The 26,411-nt window shown below is 43.5% G+C and overlaps 1 protein-coding gene across 1 annotated transcript in view; it reads right to left on the reverse strand.

The window, feature by feature from the left end:
* Positions 1-25,804, reverse strand: part of SLC35F1 (solute carrier family 35 member F1) — a 232,808-nt gene extending 207,004 nt beyond the window's left edge. The window contains exon 1 of the mRNA XM_032684201.1: positions 25,371-25,804. Within this exon, the coding sequence (XP_032540092.1) occupies positions 25,371-25,573 (203 nt within the window). The 5' untranslated portion in view covers positions 25,574-25,804. The remainder of the gene's footprint in view (positions 1-25,370) is intronic.
* Between the last annotated feature and the right edge of the window lie 607 nt (positions 25,805-26,411).

Below are 26,411 nucleotides of genomic sequence, written 5' to 3' on the forward strand. Positions count from 1 at the left end.
AATATTGTGTGCAGTTTTGGTCACCACAATATAAAAGAGATTAAGCTCTTAGAGAGCATCCAAAGGAGGACAACAAAGATGGTGAAGGGCCCTGAGGGGAAACCGTATGAGGAGCGTCTGAGGTCATTTGGTCTGTTCAGCCTGGAGAAAAGGAGATTGAGGGGAGACCTTACTGCAGTCTACAATTTCCTCAGGAGGGGAAGAGGAGAAGCAGAAACTGATCTCTTCTCTGTGGTGACCAGTGACAGGACCTGAGGGAATGGCCTGAAGCTGTGTCAGGGGAGGTTTAGGTTGGACATTAGAAAAAGGGTCTTCACCCAGAGGGTGGTTGGGTACTGCAACAGGCTCCCCAGGGAAGTGGTCACAGCACCAAGCCTGAGAGAGTTCAAGAAAGCATTGGATGATACCCTCAGGCACATGGTGTGACTCTTGGGGATGGTCCTGTGCAGGGCCAGGAGGTGGACTCATTGATCCTTGTGGGTCCCTTCCAACTGCATGTTCTGTGATTTGTAAAACTGGAAAACTTGTACTGGGACAAGAAAAGTTCACAGAGCTCAAGATTTCTCAAGATATAAAAGGAGCATCATTGCCAACCCATAGCTCAGGTTTTGCACAGATGGTCTCAAAAGTTTTTTCTTTAACTATCAACATTTGCAGCCACTACAGCATCAGAGAGCAGGAGAACCCACCTTCTTTCTACTGACTGACAGAATTAATTTGATTAACTTATCGACTTATGTTTTATATTCTTCAGAGATTGCGCATGTTCTTTTTTTCTTGTAGGGACATTAAATTATTAGAAAAATCTTTTGCTAAGTGTATTTGGCGAGATAACAAACCCTTATTAGAATTAGCTACAATATTGCAGCTAAAGACAAGGGAGATCTTTCCTTTCTCAAATTTATAGTTTTACAATTGCGTATGTCAATTAAGATTTAACCAAGATTTAGCGGGCAGTAGCTGAGGGTAATTACTGCAAAGTCGTTGAGGTAAAGATACATGCCTTAGTTTTCTAGAAGCTGAGTTAATTTTATCTAGACATTTTGTACAGCATCTATGTTCTTTATGCAACTTGGTTGGTTATTTGCAAGATACTAGACTAGGATGGAGGATGGTACTTCCATGTTATGGGAAATTTATCATATTTGTTATTAAAAACCCCCACTTTTTATTTATCTATGGGAAATCTTAATGTATTTTCCTTTTTGGACTCTCATACTGTCATTTATGGTACCACAATTCCAAGTTAGATTTCCCAAATTCAGTCTAGTTCCTGAAGAAAGAAGCAGATTTACAGACCTCTGAAACTCTTGGTAGGAGACATATTTCTGAGGCTTTGAGGTAATACTTGCAAAACACATTATTTTAAAGGCTTGATCCTTAAAAGTGCCTCATGCTCTTCCAGATGTAAATGGGATTTGAGAATATGAAACATTTCCTCAGAAGATGACTGTATTTCAATGGTTAGATGCTAGGCATCTATGTAATAACACATTGATATTCATGTGATGGTATCAAAAAGTGAAGATATATGAATACAATATTGACAACAATGACAATTTGGGATATAGTATCTGTGGGTTAGGATAGGCTATCAGTGCTCCCAATGTCAACAATTACTTTAACAGTGGAAGGCAAAAGCAAGCAGAAGATGACACTTCCCTCATGCTCAGTTGGGTGGCTCCATGGTAGAGTTACATTATTTAAGTACAAGATAGATGTGTGTTACTAGATACACACTTAAGTCTGGCATGTCACCAGACACCAGCTGGATTGTAGGACATCTCATTGTGGTTTGTTTTTTTGGATGTGTGACTCTTGGCCAAATTGGAGCAAGTTTTCATTACAAAAGTAGATGGTGTCGCTCAGCCTCCACACCAGCGGAGTGCTGGTGTCTCACTGAAAGCTTTAAAGGGCTCTGCAGTTACAAGACTACCATTAAAGCTACAAGAATTATTAAATGAGATAAGTCTAGTACTCACTGCTGCTTCTCCATAACAGACACTCACCTGAACTTACCCAAAACTGATAGAAATTAAATCTGAAGGAACACATTACCTGTTAGCAACAAGGATTAGGTCTGACAGCTTTCCACAACACTCATTCATCAACGTGAATGTTGCAGAACTGCCTTAGTGTTACTCAGCATTGGAAAGATCCTCATCTTCTCCAAGTATGAGGCAAAACATGGGATTATTTTTGCAATCTTACCGCTCTGAACAGTTGCATTAGCTGTAAAACAGCCCAGTAATTATCACACAGCAAGGCAGTATGAAATATAGTAGAAGTACAGGGGCTCAAAAAAGGAAATCAAGGGGTATTTAAAACACCATTTAGTTGATTTACCTATGGCATGAAGCACTGTCATTTAAAAATCTCTCTTGGAGACGTTTCTTCTCCAAATAAATGTCTGCATTGGAAGAGATTTTTTACTAAAAGGCTTCTAAATGCTGCCATTAAAAACAACACATTAAAATCAATTAAAAGGTTTTATAAAAACACCCATCTTCTTTCTCATTTCCTATGCTTTTGCCAGCATCATTGCACCCTTTCATACTCCTGCTAAAGCCAACAGTGTTTTTCCGCAATTCAAATAGCACAGAAGAAATTATATTCTAGCTATTACAACAAACCTTGTTCTAGGTACTACTCAAACATTCCCAGATAGGGCTAGGGGTATGTGCATGTGTGTGCTTTCATTTAACCTTAGGGCTCTCTTGCATAACATACATTTACCTTGTGTTCCTTGGGGAGGAACTAGATTGAGTCTCATCAGGTAGCAATTGTCAAGGATTTTTGATTCCCTCATAAAGACAAAGAAAGCAGGCTATTACTATTAACTTAAGAGTGGAATGCATCCCACCTAACTTAAGCCATCCAAAACTATCCGTCAGGTCACTTCTCACTCTTCCACGAAGAAATGGGAAAGGCACATATATTTATTAAACATGTACCCAAACTCAGAGCTTAGACGAAATAAATTTAAACCAGAAAATTCACACTTGCAATTTGTCAATGAATTTTTTTTACTTTTTAGCACCTTCCAGCTTCCAGGAATAACTCATGCTCCTGCTTGTGACAAGTCTGCTTCAGGTAGCTGAGCTTGCTTATATGATAAACACAATATTTGCATCAAGAAGAAAGGGCTATCAACTGATTGCTGCACCGTGGTTGGCATTTTGAGATAGCCAAAAAGAATGGACTTTATCTTCATCTTATTCCTTCTTCACTTTTTTTTATTTTGGTTAACCTTTGGGGAACTGAAGTTTTCTTCCTCTCTTCCAGCATGAAGATGTATACTTTAAGCTGCAGTTCTACACAACAATAAAAATATGGCTACAAAGAAAACCTCTCAAGCCTCTCTCCATCAGCACTGGGAGGCTGACAGTCAAAAGCATCATGCATTGAGGCCATTTAACAGCACAAAAAAAAAAAGAAAAAAAGAAAAGGGAGGAAAAAAGAAAAGGTGCAAGCTCTGCATTATTTTTCTGCTTAGCACATGAAAAAGAAGCAGCCAGAGAATTCTCAAAAAGCAAAATTTAAAATTCATTTTAAATCACAAACTAATTTAACAGTTCCACTTGTAAATCTCAGAAATTCGTCATGTGTTGAGAGTTTGTGTGGTAATTTGAAAGACATGCCATTCTCCATTCATAGCCAAGCAGTTGGATTATCTGCTTTAGACAAAAAATTCCACTCATTCACAGCCTTGGAGAGCAACTGGGGCTTCCATAAGAAATAATAATTAGAGTGGGGAGAGTGAGACTTCAAGCCAGTGCTACTCTGCTAATTTAGTCGAATTTCATCCATTTGTTTTAGATGCAATATCTGCTCTCAGGCTGGTAGGCAAAGAAATACATACCTCACACCCAGTTCATTTATTGTTTGGCTATTAGGACACTGCCATTGTTTCACATTTGGGGGGGGGGGGAACCAAACAAGCAACACTCTACTTTCTGTCCGGTGTTTTCTTTTATCTTTCAAAGCAGCTACAAAATGCTGCTTCACTTCCTCATGCAGCAGGTCTTTGCTACATTTCTGCTTCCAAATGTTCACAATTCTATGAAAAAGTCCTCAGGGCCCCTGAGTTCATGTAGTATTTTGTGACAATACTATTTTAACACAAGATATTTAAAGCTCAGAGCGGGTCCCAAGAGGCAATTTCCCAGCAGCTTAGATTAAGCAACAGAGGGCCGGGGCAGCAGGATTTGGCGGCGGCCAGGCTGTTGCAGAAGCCTGGATGCACTTGCACAAAAGCATCATCATTCTTTCAGGCTCGAGTTTTATCAATGAACTGAGTGGATTCCAGGCGCCGTTCCCCCGTTGCCTAGAGGAGGGACACTCACTGAGGCTTTAATCACAGTTTAGGTGCCACAAAGGAGGGGACCAGAAGACCACGCTGCACAAAGCAGCCCAGCAGCACATCAAAGATGGGGGAGCTACAGCAGTGCCCCGTCTCCTGTACGCGGTCACACCCGGCAACAGCCGCCAAGGACAGAGCTGCTCTGCTCACAGGAAACCCTTGGGGGGGTAGGCCAGCCATGGTCTGGGACAATGCTCTAATCCCCATCACTGCTTGGAGGGCAAGGGCATGGGGGACTCTGTGGGGGCAACCAGAGCCCACTGCTCAGGGTCTTCTACCTGCCCGTGCAAAACATACCCTGCACCAAGAGAAACAGAAAATAGTAATCTATAGTGACATTTAGACCTGAGATAGAAATTCTTGATCCCTTTCTTTATTAACTCTGACATTTTGGTTTTGACAAAAAGCTAAAAAAAAAAAATCACAGATATTAGAGAGACAAAGGATGTTTTAGATCATCTGTGCCTCCCTTTTCCTCCCATCATCAGAGAACAATTTCCTCCACGTGGGTTTGGAAAGGCTTTCTGTGATTTAGTTTGGATGGTATCTCTTCTTCTGTGAAAGATCAGTCTACATTCAAATGGGTATTACCATGGAGCCCTGTTCTTTATTTTACCCAGCTTTGTATCATCCTATTGGTTCTAATTATGTCTTTTTTGAGGTATCTCAAATGCCTTTCTGCTACAGCACAGGAAAGTAAGACTTTCAGGTTTTGTCCCTTAAAAATAAAAATGAGTAGGACACACAGGTTAGTTGGTACATGGTCTTTCACATCTTTCAGTGTTCCTACCCCAAAATAAATACAACCTCTTTTCTAAGAGCATATTGCAAGACAACACAGAGCCAGGAACTTTGCAGAAAAGATAATATCACAAAGCTTCTTGTAAAGGCAGGAAGGAGAAAAGCATAAATAAAAATAGGGAGCTTCTGGGGGATAAATCTATCTTTGACATACTGGAGGGTAGAGATCTCTTGCAATGCATTTTGAGGCTAATTTTTATCCTAAACCAGCAAAATTCAACTCAAAATACGGGAAAGTAATATTTTATTTAGGAAGTTAATAAATCTTATGTTAAGCATATTACTATAGCCCATGATGAACAAGGAGGTTTTTATGTTGAAGCTAGTTTTCATGAGTATGCCATGTCACTCTACACAGATACCAAAACACTTGAGAATTACATTCTGGTTTTTTACCATCTTCAGACACCACATAAGATGTGACTGGCACTACAAAGGTAGGAAGAATCAACAAATGCTACAAGTTTCACAACAAAACACACATTTTTCTAAAATGTTCCACATTGATCTTTATTTTCTATATGCTGAAGTTAATCTTTTTCAAATATTTAAGACTGAAATTTCAGGTTCATTAACTGCAGTGAACATTAGTTTGTCAATTATTGTCTCTTTGTCCAAATAACAATCTGCTGTAGATTTCTGTACCCTGAAATCTGAATCCCAGTCTTATTTATCTGGGCTTACGAATGCATATATTAGTCTATCATATCAAGGCCAGACCACTGCATTTATAGATAGCTATTTGACTCTGACAAGGGAGAAGTTTGTGTTCCATCTCTTAGGCAGTAAATATACCAGTGCCCCAGAGACATGGAACTGAGACACAGAACAGAGACACAGAACGGACGTTTCCACAAGTTAAGGAGGATGTGGATGTGCTGCAAAGGATGTGATCTGCAAAGTAGGCAAAAAATGTACTTTCAGGCACGCCTGGATCTGAGGCTGGACAAAAACCTTCTGTCCATGTTTGTTATTACGTTACCAGGTCAACTTTAAATGTTAAAAGCTCTAGAAATACTATGTTCATAGAAAAATTAACTGTCAATTTTACCTCTTTTAAAAGGGTTACAGTCTATTTAAAACTATGTCAGAGGACCATTCTTATTGTAGCAAGTGATTCCAATGGTACAAAATTGAAGAAAGGTAGTGTAGCTGTCAGCAGAATGGCTTTTCCTGGTTTTGAGGTTGAAGCATGTGCATTTATGTGGTCAGTTAAAGCAATGAATATTTCAGATGCAATCCTAGAATACCTACCCATCTGAGCTCAGTATTAATTTAAAAAGTCATAACAGTCAAGGGATAATTGCATATAATCAGGGAATGCAAGCAAACAAGGAGGTAGCTTATTTACAGAGACTATTCTGTTGCCAAGAAAGAAAGCATTACCAAAATTAATCTAATAGAGAACTTGATGCCAATATTATACATAATTCAACAGCGTCCCAATTACACTGCCTTTTATGTTTTCTTGAGCTTTCAGCAAGAGCTGGAAGAGACTCTTTCATATCTGTGTCATGGCTTCTAGCCTCTAACTCTCCTTGCCAGTCTGTATTTACAATACAAATTAGAAGCATCGATAAATATCTTTTCAGTTTCTTTCATTAAACAGTCCAAGTCTCCTGATATAGAGCTGGTTTTTGCATCCAAGGGGGGGAAAATCCGAAGCAAACCTGGGAAATGCCTTGCTCAAGAGGCAGGGACTGCATGTCAGAACGTGGGTTAAAACTGAAGAAGCTTTGTTCTGTGTTCATACCACTACCTTGTAATTATCCCACTACAGCATTAATCTTGCCAGCTACAAATAACAGATTTCAGTATATCCTTGCTAAGTTAAAACTGCTCTTCACTAGAGGAGGTACTGTGCCTCACATGGTTTCCTCTGCAGCTGAAGATCCATAGCCCTGAGCGCACAATACCGGAACAGCAGTGCAAAGCCCTGCTCGAGGCTGCTGCCACAAAGACATCATTTATAACCCAATGGTTGCCACATTGAACAATCTCAATCGCAAAACCCAACTCTTAATGTAAGTTTGTATTTATTTTTAATTAGACATGTTGCTTTTGTAAGACATTCTGTACAGATTAAAGCCATGGGAAAACAGACCAAGCTCACTTCTGCTCCTCTGAGCCCCTTCAAGCCTGCATGTTTAAGTAGGGCTGAATAACTCCATGAGAGCCCGGAGAAGTCAGAGGAAATGATACAGGCTAGTGACTCCTCCCAGCAGGCACCAAAAAGCCACTGTGCTATTTCAGTCTCAGAACACTGAACTACTTTTCCCAAGAGACCTGACCATCTGACCCTTGCCTAAGAATATCTTATTCTGTGGGGAAGGGCAAGAAGAAGAGGCAGCCAAGCCGGGGACAAGAAAGAAGGGAAAGCTGAAGGTGAGGGGGTGAAGGGAACAGCAGCCACATAGGAAGCCGGGGAAAAGGGACAATAACTAGTGCTTCACAAAATCAAAGAATTAAAAGGACAAAAATAAAATAAAATTGTTTCCCAGGGCAGGTGGAACGGGCACAATGCTGCAGGGTTCAGTGCAAAAGCCAGCCCATGAGAGCAGAGCAGGGCCATGGCTGGTGGCAGTGACACAAATGGCAGCAGCAGCTTCTGCCACGCACCACAGTGGCTCCTGACAGATGACTGGTGGCCCTGAGGTGGTAGGAACGCAGGGGTTTTAGTAGTGAAAACTCAGGGTAGTATGAAACAAGAGCTTGCATTGTTTCTTCTTGCGTTGCCAGCAGATGTAAAGAAACTGTTATATATTATTCGGCTGGGCTTTAGGATACTATAACTGGAGAGCAGTCTCAGCTTTCTGCAAGTGCAGTAGGCTATCTCCACCCAGCCTCCATCAGCCTCCGTGTACAATCCCACTGGGACCTGGGGGAGTGTCACTTAAGAAAAGCCCTGAGAACCTGTCTCACCATTTCCACAGAGGGGAGTCCTGGCACTACAGTGGATGAAGAAGGATGAAAAGAAATTTTCAGGACTTATGTAAAATACAGGATGATGGCTAAATACAATGCAGTGCACAACAATCAGCACCTGTGTAATCCACTGACATATTCAAGGCAAGCAGTGCTTGCATACGCAGGGCTGCCTGAAGCAAAAATACTGGTTTCAACACAGTTTCATGGGAAAAACAGTGCAAGAGGCTACAGTTTGGTAGTTCTGGCAGCAGCACGGGTGTGGGCATACTGAAGTTCAAATCTTTGTTTTTCTGAATCATCAGAATCATCCTGGATGCAGAACCTCTACAAGTACAGCAGGAACTGAAACCTGCTCTATCTCACCTCCAGTGCAAGCCTTCATTCTGGATGCCAAGAGAGGGTTCTGACTGTCAAAGGCAAGACAAGGCCAGAGGATGTTAACCTCTCAGACTACTACTTCCAGGGCTTAGAAGTAAGGAGAACAGGTACTCTCGAAGACACCACCTGCCTCGGGGCTTTTCACTATTCTCTGCTGACCAGGAAGAACACCGACCTGAGAAAGGGATTTTCACAGGCGCTGTGAAAAGGAAGGAAGGGAGGGGACTGCTTTTTATTTAACTGGTTTTTTTTTCACACAGGAAAGCTGATCCTGGAGGATACAAACTAAATAAACACGACCTTAGCTTGCAGGCCTTGAACAGCAATGCTAGACACTTTCAGTTTAAAACTCTGATAAGGGATAGAGGTAATGGCTGCAGAAACATACACTGTGGGTTGGGTCCATTCATTTTGATTACTTGTCCTGAAGCTGCCCCGGTTTGACCAGTTCTGGAAGATTACAGTGATATGCAAAATGAAACAGAACTATTTCTTTAGCCACGGTTTAATTATCAACAGTAGTACCCAATGCTCACGGTGTACTGAAATTCCAAAAATACAGTAAGTCAGTATTATGCACCTATGGTCCTGTAAATGGTATATTCCTGTCTCTGTGACCAACCCGACTAAACTAATCACCCCAAAACTAGGATATATAGCATGCACTGAGTGCACACAGCTATTAACACTTTGATATCAAAGTTACCTAATCTATTTTAGCATATTTGACTCTGATCTGACATACCAAAGAATGTCAACATCTTACCCACTATCTCCAGTAAAAGTAATTGTAAGTTTCCACGGACATATGTTGCATATACAAATGTGTATGTATCAAGGTGACATTTATTTAAAAAAAAAAAAGAGAGACTGAATCATAGTTCTCCTTTTGTTTAAGGCTGAGAGAGAATATTGTGCATTTGATAACTTATCCCTTTAAACTTGTTTCCCTTCATGGAGTTTGGTTTTAATGCTTTGGTTTTGTTTGTTTTTTTTTTTCCTTGAGAAGCAACATTAAAGGTAACAGAGTCTTTAATGCCTTCAAGGAAGAAAAAAACCTTCTCAAACTTCTGGACAGGTTTTTCCAACTATTTTAATAACGTACTGAGGAAATTAAGACTGCCTTTCCAATGAACGGGGCTCTAACCTACAGGAAGACTTTTAAGAAGTATTTGCATTCACTACAGTTCAGGTTTCTGGACTAATGACATCGGAAACATCTCCTATTTCACTCGCGTTACCTATGCAAACAGGCAAATGCAGAATACTCTGCTTGATACAGCAGAGTAATTCCCTGTTGTTCTTTTTTTAAGACACAAAGAAAAGCCAAAGACATATATAATAATTGCCCAGTGCAAACCTTCCAGTAAAAAAAAAAAATAGCCATGCACATCTCTTGAAGACTATACTTCTTTAATCTCCCATGTATGCACAATCTGCTGTTGCAGGAAGACTACATGCACAGAGCTGGACACAGCACAATCCTGTCTATTTTGCAAATGTTCTTCACAAAAGTTCTCTGTGTCTCATCAAGCCCAGGAAAGTGAAAGCCAGTCCAACAGTATATACCAAGTTATTCTGCCTTTTTTTACAAGTAGGAAGAAAAAAACCTCTCCATCTCGTCTTCTGTGGTAAAATCAGATAAAGGTGCCTCCGGAGCAACTTTAACTAGTCTTCCAGGCAATTTACAGGGATCTGTAGTCTACACCAGCCCTTAAAAGCCGCGATTAATTGTCATGGCAACCAGGGCATCACACTACACGCACTTGGGCTGGGATACAGGGACATCAGTGTGCCCTCTTACCCACACACGAATCTCAAAAGGGTAACCGGCTCCTCGAGGGGCTTCATTGTTTGGACGCAGTTAATCCTCTATAATAGACCCTCTTAACTAGGCATGGGGGACTCTCCCCATACTCCCTCGTCCTTTATAGGAAATCTTGAAACCATGGTGCTGCTGTGGCTGCAGAGGGAAACTGCATTTAGGGGGAGAAGGAGGAAGGGGGAAACGGCAGATAGGAAAACAAAACTGTGGGCACTGTGTATTTTGATTCCAGGTAGGAATTCATCCTAAGAGCTGATGTACCACTTTTTCCTGCACTGATCATATATTTTCTTCACCATAAGTCTTTCATACAAAACCGATTTCCCACCTCTTTCAGTACATCACCATCACTGAGTTTATAAAAACAGCCAGTGTGGTTATACCATAACCACACCCGCAAGCTTGTTCATTGGCAATCTCTGCCTACATGAAACCAGAGCTGAGCCATTAGTAAACACTAAAGCAGCAAAGAAACAGGTCCTTCCCTCCATGATAATTCATTTCTATGCCACAGAAGCATACTGAGACAGACAGGCAGAATGAGATGGAGATTTTTGTTGTGTTGCATTTCTCCACTCGCAACAATTGGGATTCAAACACTGGCAGAATTTACCTGAAAGCTTCTTCCCTAGCTTCCTGGTCACTCATTTTGGGATCAAAACACAAACTGCTGTATATTGCCCTCTAGGAAAGTTGCTGCTTTTGGTAGGAGTTTATGGTGTGGGTTTGTTTTTTTTTCCCCAGAGGGAAGTGGTGTTGGGGAGGGGGGTTGGCGAGAGGTGTATTGTTATTTTGTTTTCTTTTAAAATAAATAGATACTCCTACTAACAGACCCATTCCCAATCTGAACCTGGTCACCCCACTAGTCCATGCAATGTGTGGGATTATTTCTGTGTTTTGTTAGGGTTTTTGTTAACCAATTAGATACCAACCTGGATTGTATTTATTTACAAGATCTTAAAACTTTAGCTGACAGTAGGATTGTGGCAACACTAATGGTTTAAGCTTCCTAAAACAAGACCGGTCCCAGTATCTGTACATCTGAGTGTACAGTACCCCAAAGAAGAGAGGGGAACTGTGAACCAGAGAAATTCCTGCACTAAAGCATAAGCTAAAAAGCAAGTATCACAAATGTCCCATGGCCAAACTTGCTTTCACAAAAAAATACTGATGTTAACACCCAGACCTATAAACAATGACACATTCGGTTCTTCACACAGACAAAAATACAACACTCTGACCCAAGTCACAAAAGTACAGTGTCCTAAAACTACGTTTCAGGGACTGGAAAGTGGTAATCTGCTCATAAAACTAATTTTCCAGAAATTTAAGCATAATCTCATATTTGCTAAAAGCTGGATAAAGCACACTGTCCCCCCACTTTTTTTTTTTTTTCTTGTTAAGAGAAAGTCACAACCTAAAGAAGCTTTGGGCCCTGATCTGGAATTTCTATTATCACTTCCATCTTTTTTCAAAAGAATCACAATGAAGAATGGAACAATGGGAGATGGTCTCTGTCTGGATTTGTTAATCCTTGATTTCTCTCCTGGCACAGTACACAGCCATACTCTTTTATGCTTATTATCTTCTACAACACCCATGTTCCTCCTTACCTCTGCCTGTGGTTTTGGTGCTCCAAATACAACAGCTTTACCTGCTGCTGGAGAGATGTTGTTGTGAAGCGATACATCGGAACTGTGCAGCACCTCTCCACAGCAGTACTGCAAGTGAAAATGTAACAGCTAGGAGGATACAGAATTGATTTGGGAAGCAGGACTAACAGAAAAATGCTTCCAGAAAAGTGTCTATGTCAGTGCAATCTCGTGATCATTCCCGAGGTGATCAAATTGGTGACATCAGTTTCAGTGCCAGGCCACTTCAGGTGCTCTTGGGAAATCTCCCTTTGTATTCTAACAGGAGGTACCTCAGGAAAGTTAGATCCCTTTGAAAGTTAGATGTCTCTCCCTCATCTCTTGAAGCCTACTTGTACTACACATTACTTATTTTATTTCTTGGCAAAGTTTGCCCATAAAGTTTCAAAGAAGCACTACAGTAATTATAGACCAGATGCTTCTGAGTACTATGCTGTATTTTATAGCAGTGTATAGCATTTTACAAGCATTAACTAATGAACAACTCTTCCAGATAGTTAAGTTTAATTATCCTCATTTTACAGGTGCTGAACCAGACCCAAGGAGGTTGAGAGATTTGCAGAGGGCCAAAAAACCAATTGGTGTCCAGTCTTGGACTGTAAATCAGGAACTACTGTATGTAACTTCTCCCCAAGTTCTTTAGAATACAGTATTTCCTCTCATCTGTTGCTGCAATACAGCTGAGAACAAAACAGGCAAAAGCCCACCCCTCCCTGCCCTGCCCTGCAACAGGTTGGTTGAGCTGCATTTTGTCCATCAGCTCTGCTGCAACTTTTAGTCAAGCACAGTCAGGATAACACAAATCATCACGCTCTGACTTTAGTCCCAAAGCCCACGAATGGATCAGGCAGCCAGTATTCATAGGGCATCTCCCCATTTTTCTTACTCTGATAATAAGTATATGATGATTTGGGGGGTGATTTTTTCCCTCATTTTTCCCTCATTTTTTCCCTTTATCACCTGACTGGTCTTTTTGTGCATGCTGTATTTTGTTTATCAGGCTTGAGCTTTTAATACCCAGTAACTGCAGCGATGCAAATGTGGCAGCTACAGCAGCAACAGTTAAGGCCAAAAAGCGGTGAGATAAGCAGTATACTCAGTGGACACAGCAACTTTTATTGGAAAAAAGACAGGCTGTCTGGAGAAGACTTAGTTTTATAGAGTTTCACCTTACAGACCGCTGAATGAAACATTATCTCTGTGTGTATGCAGCTGCTGGAGATTTCTCCACATAAACATTTGGTGATCTGTTTTGGATGGGCTGATCAACCAGTCTCAGCAATTCTCTTCTCAAGACTTACAGAACATTTCTGGTCCATCTAGAGGAGGGAAGGACATTATCCCCAGGTACCACTGGGGCTGTGATCGGAACAGAAATGCCAGTGCCAGAACTGCCTGAAAACTTGTCTCTCCCTATCATCAGTGCTGTCTACCAGTCCTGAACTGGTAGCATGGGCAGAGGTGATCATATAGCTTTCTCTCTCCATGCTTGTTCTGGCCCCCATCTTCCTCACTTCCGACCACAAGCTTTCAACAGCTCCTGTCTAATGCTTAAGCTCTGGAAGCAAGTGAACAAGTTATCCACATATCCCACATCAGTTATCTGTTTCAGCTGGTCTTTGCTACTGCTTCTCAGTCAAACAGAGCTGTTTCTGAAAGATAAACGCACACATGGCTGCTGCTCAAAGGAAAACATGCAACATTTGGCAGGCAACTTAGTTGCAAGTTACATTTGCACCTTTGTTCCCTCTCCTGCTTCTGGCCTGTCACACAGAACAGCAGCCAAAACGCATCTTAAAGATTAGGTCTGGTCTCAGAGCCCTAATCTTGCAAGCACCTAAATTGCTGACTAGTATGATCATGACTCATTTCATGTTTGATGCACGGCATTTTGCTCAAACAGAGCCCACATATATGGAAAAAAATAATCATTAAAGGACAAGGAAGAAAGACAAATATAAAATTGTCAGAGTGTATGGTTCAAAATAAATGGCAGTTAAATATTCTCGAATGTAACGGTATTTGGATGTTAGTAAGAACATTCATAAATGAGAAAAGAAATTGGTATTGATTCTGTGGGCTCATGTCTCAATACATCTATAGGTCGTAATGTGAAGATAAATCTAATAAATTAATCTAGCTGAGTAATAATAAGTTCCATTAACACACTAATACATACCAAATTGAATACGTATGAACAATTTCAGACATCAAATTTAACAGACATTCTTCTGCAAGTTAGAATGTGCTAGAATTTCATTATTTATAATGGTATGTTGAATTTGGGTAACTTGTAGTTCATCCTAAAAGATCTCACATATTTATACAGAGGTACAGACACAGAGACCTTTTTTCCAAGTGAATTACTAGGAAATTATTTGGTGTTTTAAACTCAATTAACCTCTTTAGAGCAGGAGCAACTCTGAATGCCAGAGATTTCACTTGGTTAATACAAATCCAATGTAACTTCCATTTCTGGCAAACCCTTAAACCACCATCACAGGGCTCTGCCTCACTCCCTAAGCACGTTTCTGCTACTGAACACTAGAGTTCTGCTGTCATCTTTTTGTTTAAATGAGAAAAAACCTGAAATTTTCCTTTTCAATGCCAGTAAGAGTGACTTCATACATGTATGACAATCATCACACCAGCTTGCCCCTGTGCTACTGGATTAAGTTCTCCAAATATCCTGGAATCTACTGAACATCTTCAAATACATGATTCCCCCACCACAAGCTAGACCCAAAAAAACCCACTGAAGTATACCATCAAAAAAATTCTTGCAAGCACTAAATCAAAGCAAAGCATCTTTGGTAGTAGGATGTGAAGAGGAGGCAGTGGAATAGGGTCTTCAGGGCTAGCCAGAGATGGTTGTCTGCTCTGGGACAAGCTGGATAGCACTTCTGCAAATGGTAATCTCTAAATTCCAGGAAAAAAAGTCATTTTTCTAGAAAGCATCCCCCTCAGCACATCAGGCACCCAACAGTGGGGGTCAAGTACCCAAAATCTGACTGGAAGTTATGTGTGCATATCAGGTAGTTGATCACGACATATATTAGGGTGCTGGTTTTTTCCCCACTACAGTATATGAAGCTTGGAAACTTTTTCTGCCTGACAGTACTTAATCCTCCTACTCAGTCCAAAGAAAATTATATCTACAACATTAAAGTTTTATTTTCTTCAAGTATCAAATCCCATACCCATTAAAATATTTCCCAGCTCCCTGCTCAACTCTTCCCAGCCTACTTGCTGTTTGCTGTCCTTCCTCACTTTCAGTCTACCCAGGACAGTTCCTACAGACCTCAATATACTGGCAGCAGGGAGTTAAAAAAAACATAATCAAAAGAATTTCATGTCTGTAGCAGTAGAGAAATAAAAGGAAAAAGAGCAACAGGAAAGAAACATTTAGTTTCATTATGGCGCTCAACTTCCAGTAAGAAGAGATTTCAGGAGGCAAATGGCCCAAATCAGGTTGCAGAGGCCACTGAAAATACAGAGCTATTTAAACTCCATAAAATACCTGGCCTTAAAATAATCACAAGGTAATGTATTTAATTTTAGTAAGTATTTTCTAGCATTTGTCTCACCATTGTAGGGCAAAAAACCCCACAAAGATCCATGCAGAAAAATATTGCCTCTTGGGAAAGTCACAGGGCACCTGGGTAGACAAAGACCAAAATCTTGGTAAAAACCAGAAAGCATAAGGTAGAGTACAGCTTGTGCCTTACCCCTCCTTGGAGCATTTGGGCCCTACCTTTCAGTGACTCACCTCAGGCCTCCTCTAAAAGAGTTAGACATCTACCTCCTCTTTTCAAAAGAGACAACTCCCCCCCTTCTACTTTGTAGCCACCATTCTCATTCAGCCCATCCCAATTCCCTCAAACTCCGTCTTACTATGAAAAGCTCTCAGCTAGACACCCCAAGGCTACATTAAGGATCAGAATTTTTATAGCCTTGAGAGATCCGGGAGTGGAGCTGTGGAGCTCTCTCCCTCTTTGAAGAGGTTGATGAAGAGGTATCAGAGCAGGAACAGATTCTGCTATCTCTCTCCCATGCTGCCAACGGCTTCCTCCCTATTTCACTAAACAGGGGGAAACATTTAGTCTCCTCTTAACTCATTTTCCATTTCTACCACATGGAAAGCAGAAAAAGCCAAGTCCCATCAAAACACTTGCCTGATGAGAAAAGTAATGAAAATGAATGTAGCACAGAAGACAGCACCCTTTTAAAATCAGTGCAGCTCAATTCCATGCAGTGAAGCAGGCTTCTGGACACATGCACAACAGCTTCTTTGAGAAATGAACACCGGAGAGGACTAAGTAAACTAATGGCCATCACTATAAATGTTTCAAATTTTGTTTTCATTCCATCATCAGCTAATACTGGCTTACAGGTTGCAATTAACATGAGGGTTTGGAAGGTAATAATTATGGTCTTGCTACTGGACATAAATTACTTAATTTATCTGTATTAGAGATGCAGAAATCTGTTTCAAGCATAATGTACTTTTGTAAATTAACACTTTGAAGCCTGAAATGTCTTGGGAGATGAGTTGGGCAAAAAATCATCTTCTATTTCCAAACTTTTAATTTTCAAAACTTCTCATATTTTGCATTAAGACAATGCCACAATCTGTTGAAGCTCTTTATCCCAAGAGAACCTCAAAATTTGTGTGTTCACAGCAGCCCTCAGGGATGCAGCAAAGCAGAGTTAAACCTGGTCTCCTACTTAAGTACTCCTTTTACCATGTTACCATGAAGTGTTACTCATTCTCCATCCAAAAAAACCCAGTCTGGACATAAGAAACTTTCTTAACCATGCAGTCTTGAGAAAGTCCAATCCTTCTTAACAAGGTTTTGACTCATCTACATTTTCTAACAGAAAAAAAAGTTATAGCAAAAGAGAAGATTCGCCATCCAGCTCTTAAGTTCCTACACATTGCCACAGATCAGATCTATCTGAAGGCAGAGTGTGGCCTCTCACATCACATGGGGAACAGGCACTGTAAGGAAGAAACCGACCACCACACCAAGAGGAAACCGAAATTAAGGAGTGTCGATCAGCTGGAAGGCAGGAGGGCTCTGCAGAGGAACCTGGACAGAATGGAGAGTTGGGCTGATTCCAGTGGGATGAGGTTCAACAAGGCCAAGTGCCGGGTCCTGCACTTTGGCCACAACAACCCTATGCAGTGCTACAGGCTGGGGACAGAGTGGCTGGAGAGCAGCCAGGCGGAAAGGGACCTGGGAGTTTGGATTGACAGGAAGCTGGACAGGAGCCAGCAGTGTGCCCAGGGGGCCAAGAAGGCCAATGGCATCCTGGCCTGGATCAGGAACAGTGTGGCAAACAGGTCCAGGGAAGTGATTCTTCCCCTGTACTCAGCGCTGGTGAGGCCACACCTGCAGTACTGTGTCCAGTTCTGGGCCCCTCAGTTCAGGAAGGATATTGAGGTGCTGGAGCAGGTCCAGAGAAGAGCAACGAGGCTGGTGAAGGGACTCAAGCACAAGTCCTATGAGGAGAGGCTGAGGGAGCTGGGGTTGTTTAGCCTGGAGAAGAGAAGGCTCAGGGGAGACCTCATCACTCCCTACAGCTCCCTGAAAGGAGGCTGTAGCCAGGTGGGAGTTGGTCTCTTCTCCTAGGCAGCTATCAGTCAGACAAGAGGGCATGGTCTTAAGCTCTGCCAGGGGAGGTTTAGGTTGGATATTAGGAAGAAATTCTTTACAGAGGGAGTAATCAGACATTGGAATGGGCTGCCCAGGGAAGTGGTGGATTCACCATCCCTGGAGGTTTTTAAGATGAGACTGGATGTGGCACTTAGTGCCATGGTCTAGTAATCACGGTGGTAGTGGATCAAAGCTTGGACTTCATGCTCTCAGAGGTCCTTTCCAACCTGGCTGATTCTATGATTCTATGACTGAAATTACTGTATCGGCTACAAACAGAAGGTTGTCTTAATAAGTGTCCCTATTTTTTACTGTGGCACCTACATAGCGTCATTTGTGGACAGACCTTTCTGGTGAGATCAAGGGTCATCCATCTCATCTAGGAAATTATTTGGTTATCCCTGTGTACCATGGCACATCCAAAAAGCTGTCACACTCCTTGCAGATGTACGGCACAGTGTTGCTGTACAGGTGCTCTAACCGAACACGACCAGGCTGTGGGGACACTCCCTCCTGCATCTCTGGCTCTTTAGCTCCAGCCATACTGAGGAGAACATGATGCATGGGAGTTAAACCTGCTACCTCAATCATTTGGTGTCTCTGAGAAAAATGACTGAGAGAGAATATGTATTGAAATGTTTTCTTAAATCATGAGAAAAACCAAGTCAGAGAAAGCTGAAAGACAAGCTTCAAAACTGGTGTGTTTTCAGCAAAAAACTCAGCGAGACAGATGACAGACATAAATAACACAGACAGGTAGATTAGACAATTCACAACATGAATTTCAGAACCACCAATACTTACACACTTTACAGTCATAGCAATTTATTAGTCCCTATGTAGCTGTTCTTGTAACAGGTGATTTCAGCTGAGTTTGAGCTCAGCTCACAAGACTCTGAGCATGAGATTTCTATTGTTGTTGGGTTTGGGGGGTGATTTTTTTAGTTTATAAAGTCAAGCTTCTTCAGCAACTTCTTTTTCCTAAGCTTTCTTGGTAATTAGCCCTAATCAGTATTCAAGTGCTGATCTGTAAGGCTATCTGCTGACTTAAAGGAAGGGAACACCTCACTAATAGCCCCAGTGTTTCCCTCTCCCTGCAGAAACAACCCCGATAAGGACAGAGACTCCAGCCATCTCCAAAGAGACAGAGCCACAAAGAGCCCTTCTGATCGCTGCTGGCATCTGGCCTTCCCCTCATTAGCACATTAAAGCTGCTCTGTCCATCCCATAAGAACCACTCTGTCCATTTCTCCCTCATTCTCTGTGGAGCCATTTACGGTGCTGCTCCTTTGAAATCCCCTTAGTTCAAGAGGCAGTAACCCCTTCCCAAAGCCCACAGAACATCCAGTGTCAAAAACTCCCAGTTACAGACAGGCACCCAGTAAATATCGGCATTTTGAATGTCATAGGTAGACAGAAGACACCCACATATTTCGCCTAACAGCCTCTCCTAGGGAAAGTCTTTTCCCAATCACTATGTGGACTGCTGGGTTTAGATTACAGTGGACTTATCATATCAAATCACACTAAACAATCCCTATTTCAGAACAGGACGGGCAAGGCTTGTATCTCCTAAAGTGCAAATTCTCAGAAGCAAAAGCAAGGTAAGGGGTACAAAGTTTTCCAGTCTTGGCTTCTAAACCTGTTAGGAAACCACACTCAGAAACTTTGAAACCATACTTGGATGGATTTCCAGTATGTGCTACAGCATCAACATGGAAGCATTACGTACTTTAGCTCATCTTCGCTCCTAAACAAAGCATTTTAAGTGTACTATGGCATGCCAATAAGTAAGTGTGCATTCACTGACATCAGCTGTTTGGAGAGGAAGGGGAAGAACACCTTTTTCTCAGGTTTTACAGATATTTCCCTTATTCACCCAAATTATTAGGAACATAGCTAATTTGCAGAGGTCACTTGCTTACAAAATGACAATTAAAAGCAAACTAATGACAAAAGGAAACAGTGGACAATTTTTCATCACTTGATTTCTATATCCTCTGCCAGAATGCTTTCCTATGCGCAGATATGACCTTCCCACTTCCTTGACCAAAGAGAATAATACCAACAGGCACAAGAAAGCCAACCTAGTTGCTTTATCTATGCTCTGAACTCCTTTTCTTTAACTTACTTCAGAATGGTATAAATATTTTTACCTAAAAGGAGAACTATAGCTATCTAAATTGAGCTCAGGCTCATTCTTCTACAGTGACCATTATTCTGGGTGGACTTTGAGAAGCTATTTGTACTTTTAAAGAATAAAAATCCCAAAGGAAGCAAATTCTTTTGTTTTGAAGAAGAAAGCAAAGCAACTGAAGGTCTGGATTAAAAAATGATATGTTTGATCCTTGACTTGCTTCTCATTAAGGAAATGCCATCAATTATTTGGTTTGTTTGCCTCTCTGATCAGTCAACTGAAAGACGTTACCGCTTTGGGGCAATGTAACACATTGCCTCATTTCAGTATTATTCAGTTTCAGGTTCTTTCTGGTAGGTAAACCCCTCTGTCAGATTTACTGTGTAGATACATGTTATTAGGAAAAAAACCATTAGGTTATAGCTTTTGATACTTGCAGTGCCATTTAAAGAGCTCTCATCTCTGAAGAATTAGTAGCTTTGACACACAGTTCAAGCTCAAAGTTAGACAGTTAGTGGGCCAAACTTCCTCAACTCCAGTATCAGGGATGAATTGGGCCTGTAACATACTAAAAAAGCAAAACTTTTATTCAACCTGCACCCAAACAGCCAGGCTTTCTGACAGTAAGAATCTAAATTGCTTTTGTTCATATAATTTTGTTCAATAAATCACTGTCTAGCTTAATGAATTATACTTATTAGCAACATTATTTTTTCTTCCTTTTCCTAAGACAGGAATTAGACCCTGCACTTTATGCACAAGGTTAAAATTTATCTGATAAAGTAAGGAAGTGAGCAAAGAAGTAGAAAGAGACTCATACTGCTCCTGAGAAAGTTTTCACAATTCACTAGTGCAGAGAACATAATTACAAAGCTATTTAAAAGATGGCATGGGACTGAATGGCTGAAATCACTCTTTTTCCATTTTCTTATTCAAGTCAAGTATGTCTCTGATACCCTTCTTAGGAAACTTCTGAGAAATACAAAATGCCATTTAGCAACAGAGAGCAAGAAAAAGCCCACGAAGACATCCTTGAAACAGCAAGATAAGACACAGCTGGATTTTTATACATAGTACCCCTTAAGAAAGGACTAAGAGATAGAAGTGGGTAAACCCAGAAAAAGGTATGTGCCACAGTACATACAATAGCAGTGCCTTAAACGTTACTCTGGAGACCCGACTTCATTGACACAGCCATGGTACTTTTTGTTTCACAGAATAATCTCATTTAGTTTCCTAAAATCACTTTGTCATAGCATCTAAAGATATTAACTCATGTTCCTTTCAGAAACTACATTTTCCTTCCTTGTCCTGGTGCCCAGGACTACAGAGATAATGTGCATATATAAGCAGGTATCTTATTTGTTCGCTCTTATTTAGAGACATAATTTGTAAGAATGCCCCAAAGAGATTGTTTGGCAACCTGCTTCCCCCATGTTTCATCAATGTTTATTGTCTGTCCAGTTCCTCTAAAGAGGTGATAACCAGCCTTCCCAACATGAGATCAACCTGTAAATCAGCTCAAAAGACTTCAGGGGCCACAGGCAGCATTTGGCAGGTGATTCTCTGCCCTTCAGATCACCTAGAGAGTGCAAGAAAGGGAGACAAGCCTCCTCTCTGTGCTAGAATACAGCCAGACAACTGAGACCCACCAACAGGTATCTCTGAAATAACGCAGGTGCCAGGGTGGAGGCGTGGAGGACCACAGAACTCCAAGCCGCATGATTTTCTCCTTATTTTCTTGCTTGCCACTTATAGGGAGGAAACGCGGAGCAGGTGAGTCACCGCTCATTAAGTGGTCCTCTACAAGCAGACAGAGTTGGTGGAATCCAATTTTGGCTTCACAGAATTTTGAAGAAGTAAGCAATCAAGCAGACAACATTCTTTTTGCTCTCCCCTGCAATACAGCAGGACAGGTTCAGTTAGAGACACCTGCTCAGCAAGTGTCACAAGGAAGGCACTAGGCAATCCCTGCAGCTGGGATTTATGGACTATGGGTGTGAGTCACAGGTCCAGGACCATATCCACAGTATGTAATCACGACAACATTTCCCCTTAATGCAACAGCAATTCAAAGCCACCCTCTCCCTACTCAGAACCATAGAATCATTAAGGTTGGAAAAGACCTCTCAGACCATTGAGTCCAACCATTAGCCCAGCACTGCCAGGTCCACCATGTCCCTAAGCACCACATCTTCTTCAAGGATAACAGGAAGTTTGATCCTATTGCAGCAGATCATGTTCACCATCACTGGCAGCCCAGAATTCATACTCAAATTATTCCAGTAAATTCCACAGTTTTGTTGCGCATCCTCAGTCTTCCATGATTCTGACCCTTCCCTTTTGTGTTTTACTTTTGTTTTCTGTTATGGCCAACTTTTTTCTGAGTGCAGTGTTTGCTGTGATCACTGAAATAGATTTTTACAGTCAAACAGATCTGCTTTCAGCGTATTCTCTCTCAAACACCCTGAGGGGGTTGTTCCAGTGTTTCTCTATTACTTCGGGATCTATTGAGTGAATAAAGAGGAGAGGTTGGAATGTGAAGTTAAAATAAGCTTCTATAGCTTGTAAAACAACTTTAAGAGCAACCTTCAAAAGCAATTCAGGAATCAGCAAGTGCCTGGGTGATCAAACTGCTACATATAAAGTGAGAGAGAAACAATGTTCACTTTCGGCCAGGGTCTATCCCCATTCTTCTGCTGTCTTGTTTCCTCCCTGGCCACATCAGTCTGTTCCCTTCCTGGGCACAGACTTCTTATCAGAGTCTCTTGTGACAGGATAAGCGTTTTAAATTAGAGAATTTGATTCAGTTAAGATATAAGGAAGAAGTTTTTTACAATGAGGGTGGTGAAAAACATGCAAACAGGTTGCCCAGAGATGTGGTGGATGCCTCATCCCTGAAAACATTCAAGGTCAGGTTGGATGTGACTGAGCAACCTGATCTAGTTGAAGATGTTCCTGCTGAATGCAGCAGGAGTTGGATTAGGTGACCTTTAAAGGTCCCTTCCAACCCAAACCATTCTATGATTCTACCAGCTATAAGCAAGTTCCTGGCAGCCCCAGCTGTTGTCAACCTTTTTATTTTGATGTCTGCCTGAGGATCCTGCACTTTGTCTAGCAGAAAACAGAAGCACATGAGCTCATCACAATGGGTAGATCAGGAATCTTTCACAAATGGGTCTCAAGCAAACGGTGCACACAAAGTATAGACAGCATAGAGAAAGTGCTACCCTTTTCCAGTAGAAAAAAAATTGGAAAAGCCAACGTTTGGTTTGTTCTGAGCTCCTGCTTTACAGATATGGCATACATATTTCTTCCTTTCCCTCATGTATTTGCATGCTATTGTCTCCATAGAAGATGAAAATATAAACATTGTGTCAGGATTCATTTCACTGGGTCAGGATTGATTTCACTGTATCAACAGAAGTACTGATGAAAGCCCTGATGTTACATGGACTGAGATATTAGTTCCCATGGAAAGTTGAAAGAAACTTATGGAAATGTAACTTGGACAAAATTTCCATTGATGTGCTGTGGGATTGGCTAAGGATTAAAATATTTTAGTAACAAGTCTTCTCCCTGTCTATAAATCACACACATTTGAAAAAATTTTACTCTTATTTCATGTTTGAGGAAGAGAAAAGAAGAACACATTAATGAAAAAGTGACTGAGCTCCTGTGTGTTAGGGTGCTCCTCTGGGCAATGGGAGATCTCATTTCTACATTCAAGTTTGTGAATTACAACAGAGATTTGAACTTTGGTCACCAGAGCCAATTTCTACCCTTTCCCCCTTATAAAACAAACAAAACCCCTAAACAAACAAAAACCCAAAAGAAAATAAACCCATCACAACCTAGATATTCTCATTTCAATCACATATAAAGAACAATACATATTGATTTGATGCTTTATCTATGGCTGAGAGTCATATATATGCATAAGGATGGTAACTACCTAAACCATATGAATTAATCCAACACCTTGTAGCCACGATGACTGTGGTCAATTTGATGACTCCCTGGTGGTCACTATTACCACCCTTGCACAGGAGAACCAATTGCTTTTGTATCTGATCCCTTCACCGCATCTTCATATATCTCTTGCAGGCCCTGTGAAAAACCTGTTTTCTCTAGTGTTGTATTTCAGGACTGACACACACCTCAGGATAACCAAGGAAAAGCAGGATATCTAAGATGTCACAGACTGTCAAGTTGAGGAATTGAGTGAATTTTACTATACTGAGAGTTACAAATCCATATGTACAAGAAAACGTGTAATTGAGTCGAAACAGCTCTTACTTGTTTCAGCTTCTTTTCAATCCTTCTCATGCTCAGATAACAAAAGATAAATATTTCCTCCCTTATTGATGCTTTGGAAAATCCTCCTAGATTGCTAATCGTTAATTAACTGCATGTAATAGCAATGTCCTGAGAGCAAATAGCTTCATGTATTTGTAAACAATGTAACACTGGTAAGAATGGTAATTTCCTAACATTTGAAAGCTTGAAAGGGTCAACGACCTTCATCCTCAAACCTATCGAGATAGAAGAGCTGGGTTTAGGAGCTTCTCCGTATTACACATATCTGAAACTAAAGCTGGGACAATGAGGCCAACCCTGGTACGCACCACCCCATTGCTGCAACTGCTCTGTTTAGCACGTAAGAGTCATTAGGCAGAAGTGATGGCTCCAGCTGGCTTTTCAGACAGGAGGCACTGAACGGACTCTGTTTTGTACTAAAAACCTCTGCCCTAATCAAATGCAGTGTAAAAGAAACAACTGGCAGAGAGGTGAGCGTAAAGGATTAAAGTAAGATGGTTCCAGTGTTTTCTTGTGCCTTCGGTGAAATAATTTACTCCGAGTACCCGGCAGTTTTCCCATCTTTGCACTGACCATTCTGAGCCACACGCACGGGCGAACCGACCAGCTCGCCTCTCGCCAGTATCCCGCTCCCGCAAGCCCAGTGTGCTGCTCCCTGGCCACGCGAGCTGGTCGGAATCGGGTAAAGATCCCATACGGCGCCCCTCGGCACTCGGGAGCATCAGGCCGCGCCCGGCCGCTGCTGGCGGACCCGACCAGGAGCCCCGGGGGCCGCCCCTTCCCCGCCGCCCGCGCTCCAACTTCCCCGGCGGCGCCTCCGCCACCGGCCGGGCTGGGGCAGAGGGGATATCGGCTTCCTGCTCCCGCTGGCCCTCGCCTGTCCGCGACGGGCCAGGAGAGCCGGAGCAGGCGGGCGGCGCGGAGGCTCCGCTGCGGAAGCTGTGCCTGCGGGTACGGCAGGTGCGAGCGGCACCGGCGGGGAGGGCGCGGGCTGGCGCCTCACGCCGCCGCCTCGGAGGCAACAATGGGCCGGGAGAGGCTCCGCGCCGCCGCCCCCTGCCCGCACGGGGCTTCCCCGGGGAAGGGCGCTGTCAGCGCAGCCCAGCGCAGCCGAGCCGAGCCGCGCCGAACCGAGCAAGCCGCCCCGCCGGCGCCTTCGTGCCCCGCCGTTCCCCCCTGCCTAGGGGGCCGGACGGGGTCGGGGCCCCTCCGACGGGCGCCCCTAGCACCGGCGCGCCCGAGGGCGAGTGGCGCCGTGCCGTGCCGTGCCGCGCCGCCGGAGCCCCGCTCCATCCCCTGGCCTCACCTGTTCAACACTTTCCTGATCCTCTGGCGCACGCTGGAGGAGGGCGCGGAGATGCCGCTCCTGCCGCCGCCACTGCCGCCCTCCGCCGGCAGGTTCTCGATGGTGGCCACGACATGGCTGGGCTGCGGCGGGTGGTGCGGCGGCGGCGGCGGCTGCGGCGGCGGAGGGTGGCGGTGGTGGCGGTGGCGCTCGGGGGAGAGCATCGCGGCGGGGCTGCGCCTCAACGGAGAGCGGGGTGCATCCCGGCGGGAGGGCGGCGGGCGCTGCTGCCGCCGGCGCTGGCTCCCTCGGCTTCCGGGCAGCGCCAGACCCTCGCCCGCTCCTCCCTCACTGGGCTGCCATGCAGCGAGGGGCGGGATGCTTCTGCCGCCGCCAGCGAGTGCCGCTCACAGCCGACGAAGTGGCAGCAGTTTGGCGACCCTCCTCCTCCTCCCACACCCCCCGCGCCCAGCCGGTGCCTCCCCCCCGGCGTAGCCGCCGCCGCTGCGCCGCCTCGATCCCTTTTGTTCCCCGCCCGCCACCGCCCCGCGCTCCCCAAGCGCACGGCTGCCGCCCGGCACAACACAGCCTAGCACGGCGCGGCTGCGGAGCCCCCTCGGAGCACACTCGGATCCCGGTGCGGCGGCCGCGGAGCCCCCGCACTCCGCGGTGCCGCCGGGCTAGCGCGGCGGAGGCCGCCAGGGGGCGCCCACGGCGGCGGCAGCGCCCCCGCTCCCCCCAGACCGGCGGGAGCCCCGCGGGGCGCTCGGAGCGGGACCCCGGGGCAGGGGCTGCGGGCCCCCCGAGGGTCCCGTCCCGCCCTACGGGTGGTGCCGCCGTCCCGCCTCCGGCCGCTGAGCTCCGCGCTGGGTGGGCGAGGGGTCGAGTGGGGAGCCGAGCCAGCGGCGCCCCAAACTTCGCCCCAGTAGCTCATCGGTTTTCTTTGGAGTGTTTAGTTGTGTTTCGGGCGTGGTTTTTTGGTAGTCGGTTGCCTGATGGCCACAGCTGAACGGCACGGCACCCTTCCGCTGTGTGAACGCCCGGGAGCTGCCGTACACTTGT

Source organism: Chiroxiphia lanceolata, chromosome 3, assembly GCF_009829145.1.
Source record: "Chiroxiphia lanceolata isolate bChiLan1 chromosome 3, bChiLan1.pri, whole genome shotgun sequence".
NCBI lineage: Eukaryota > Metazoa > Chordata > Aves > Passeriformes > Pipridae > Chiroxiphia > Chiroxiphia lanceolata.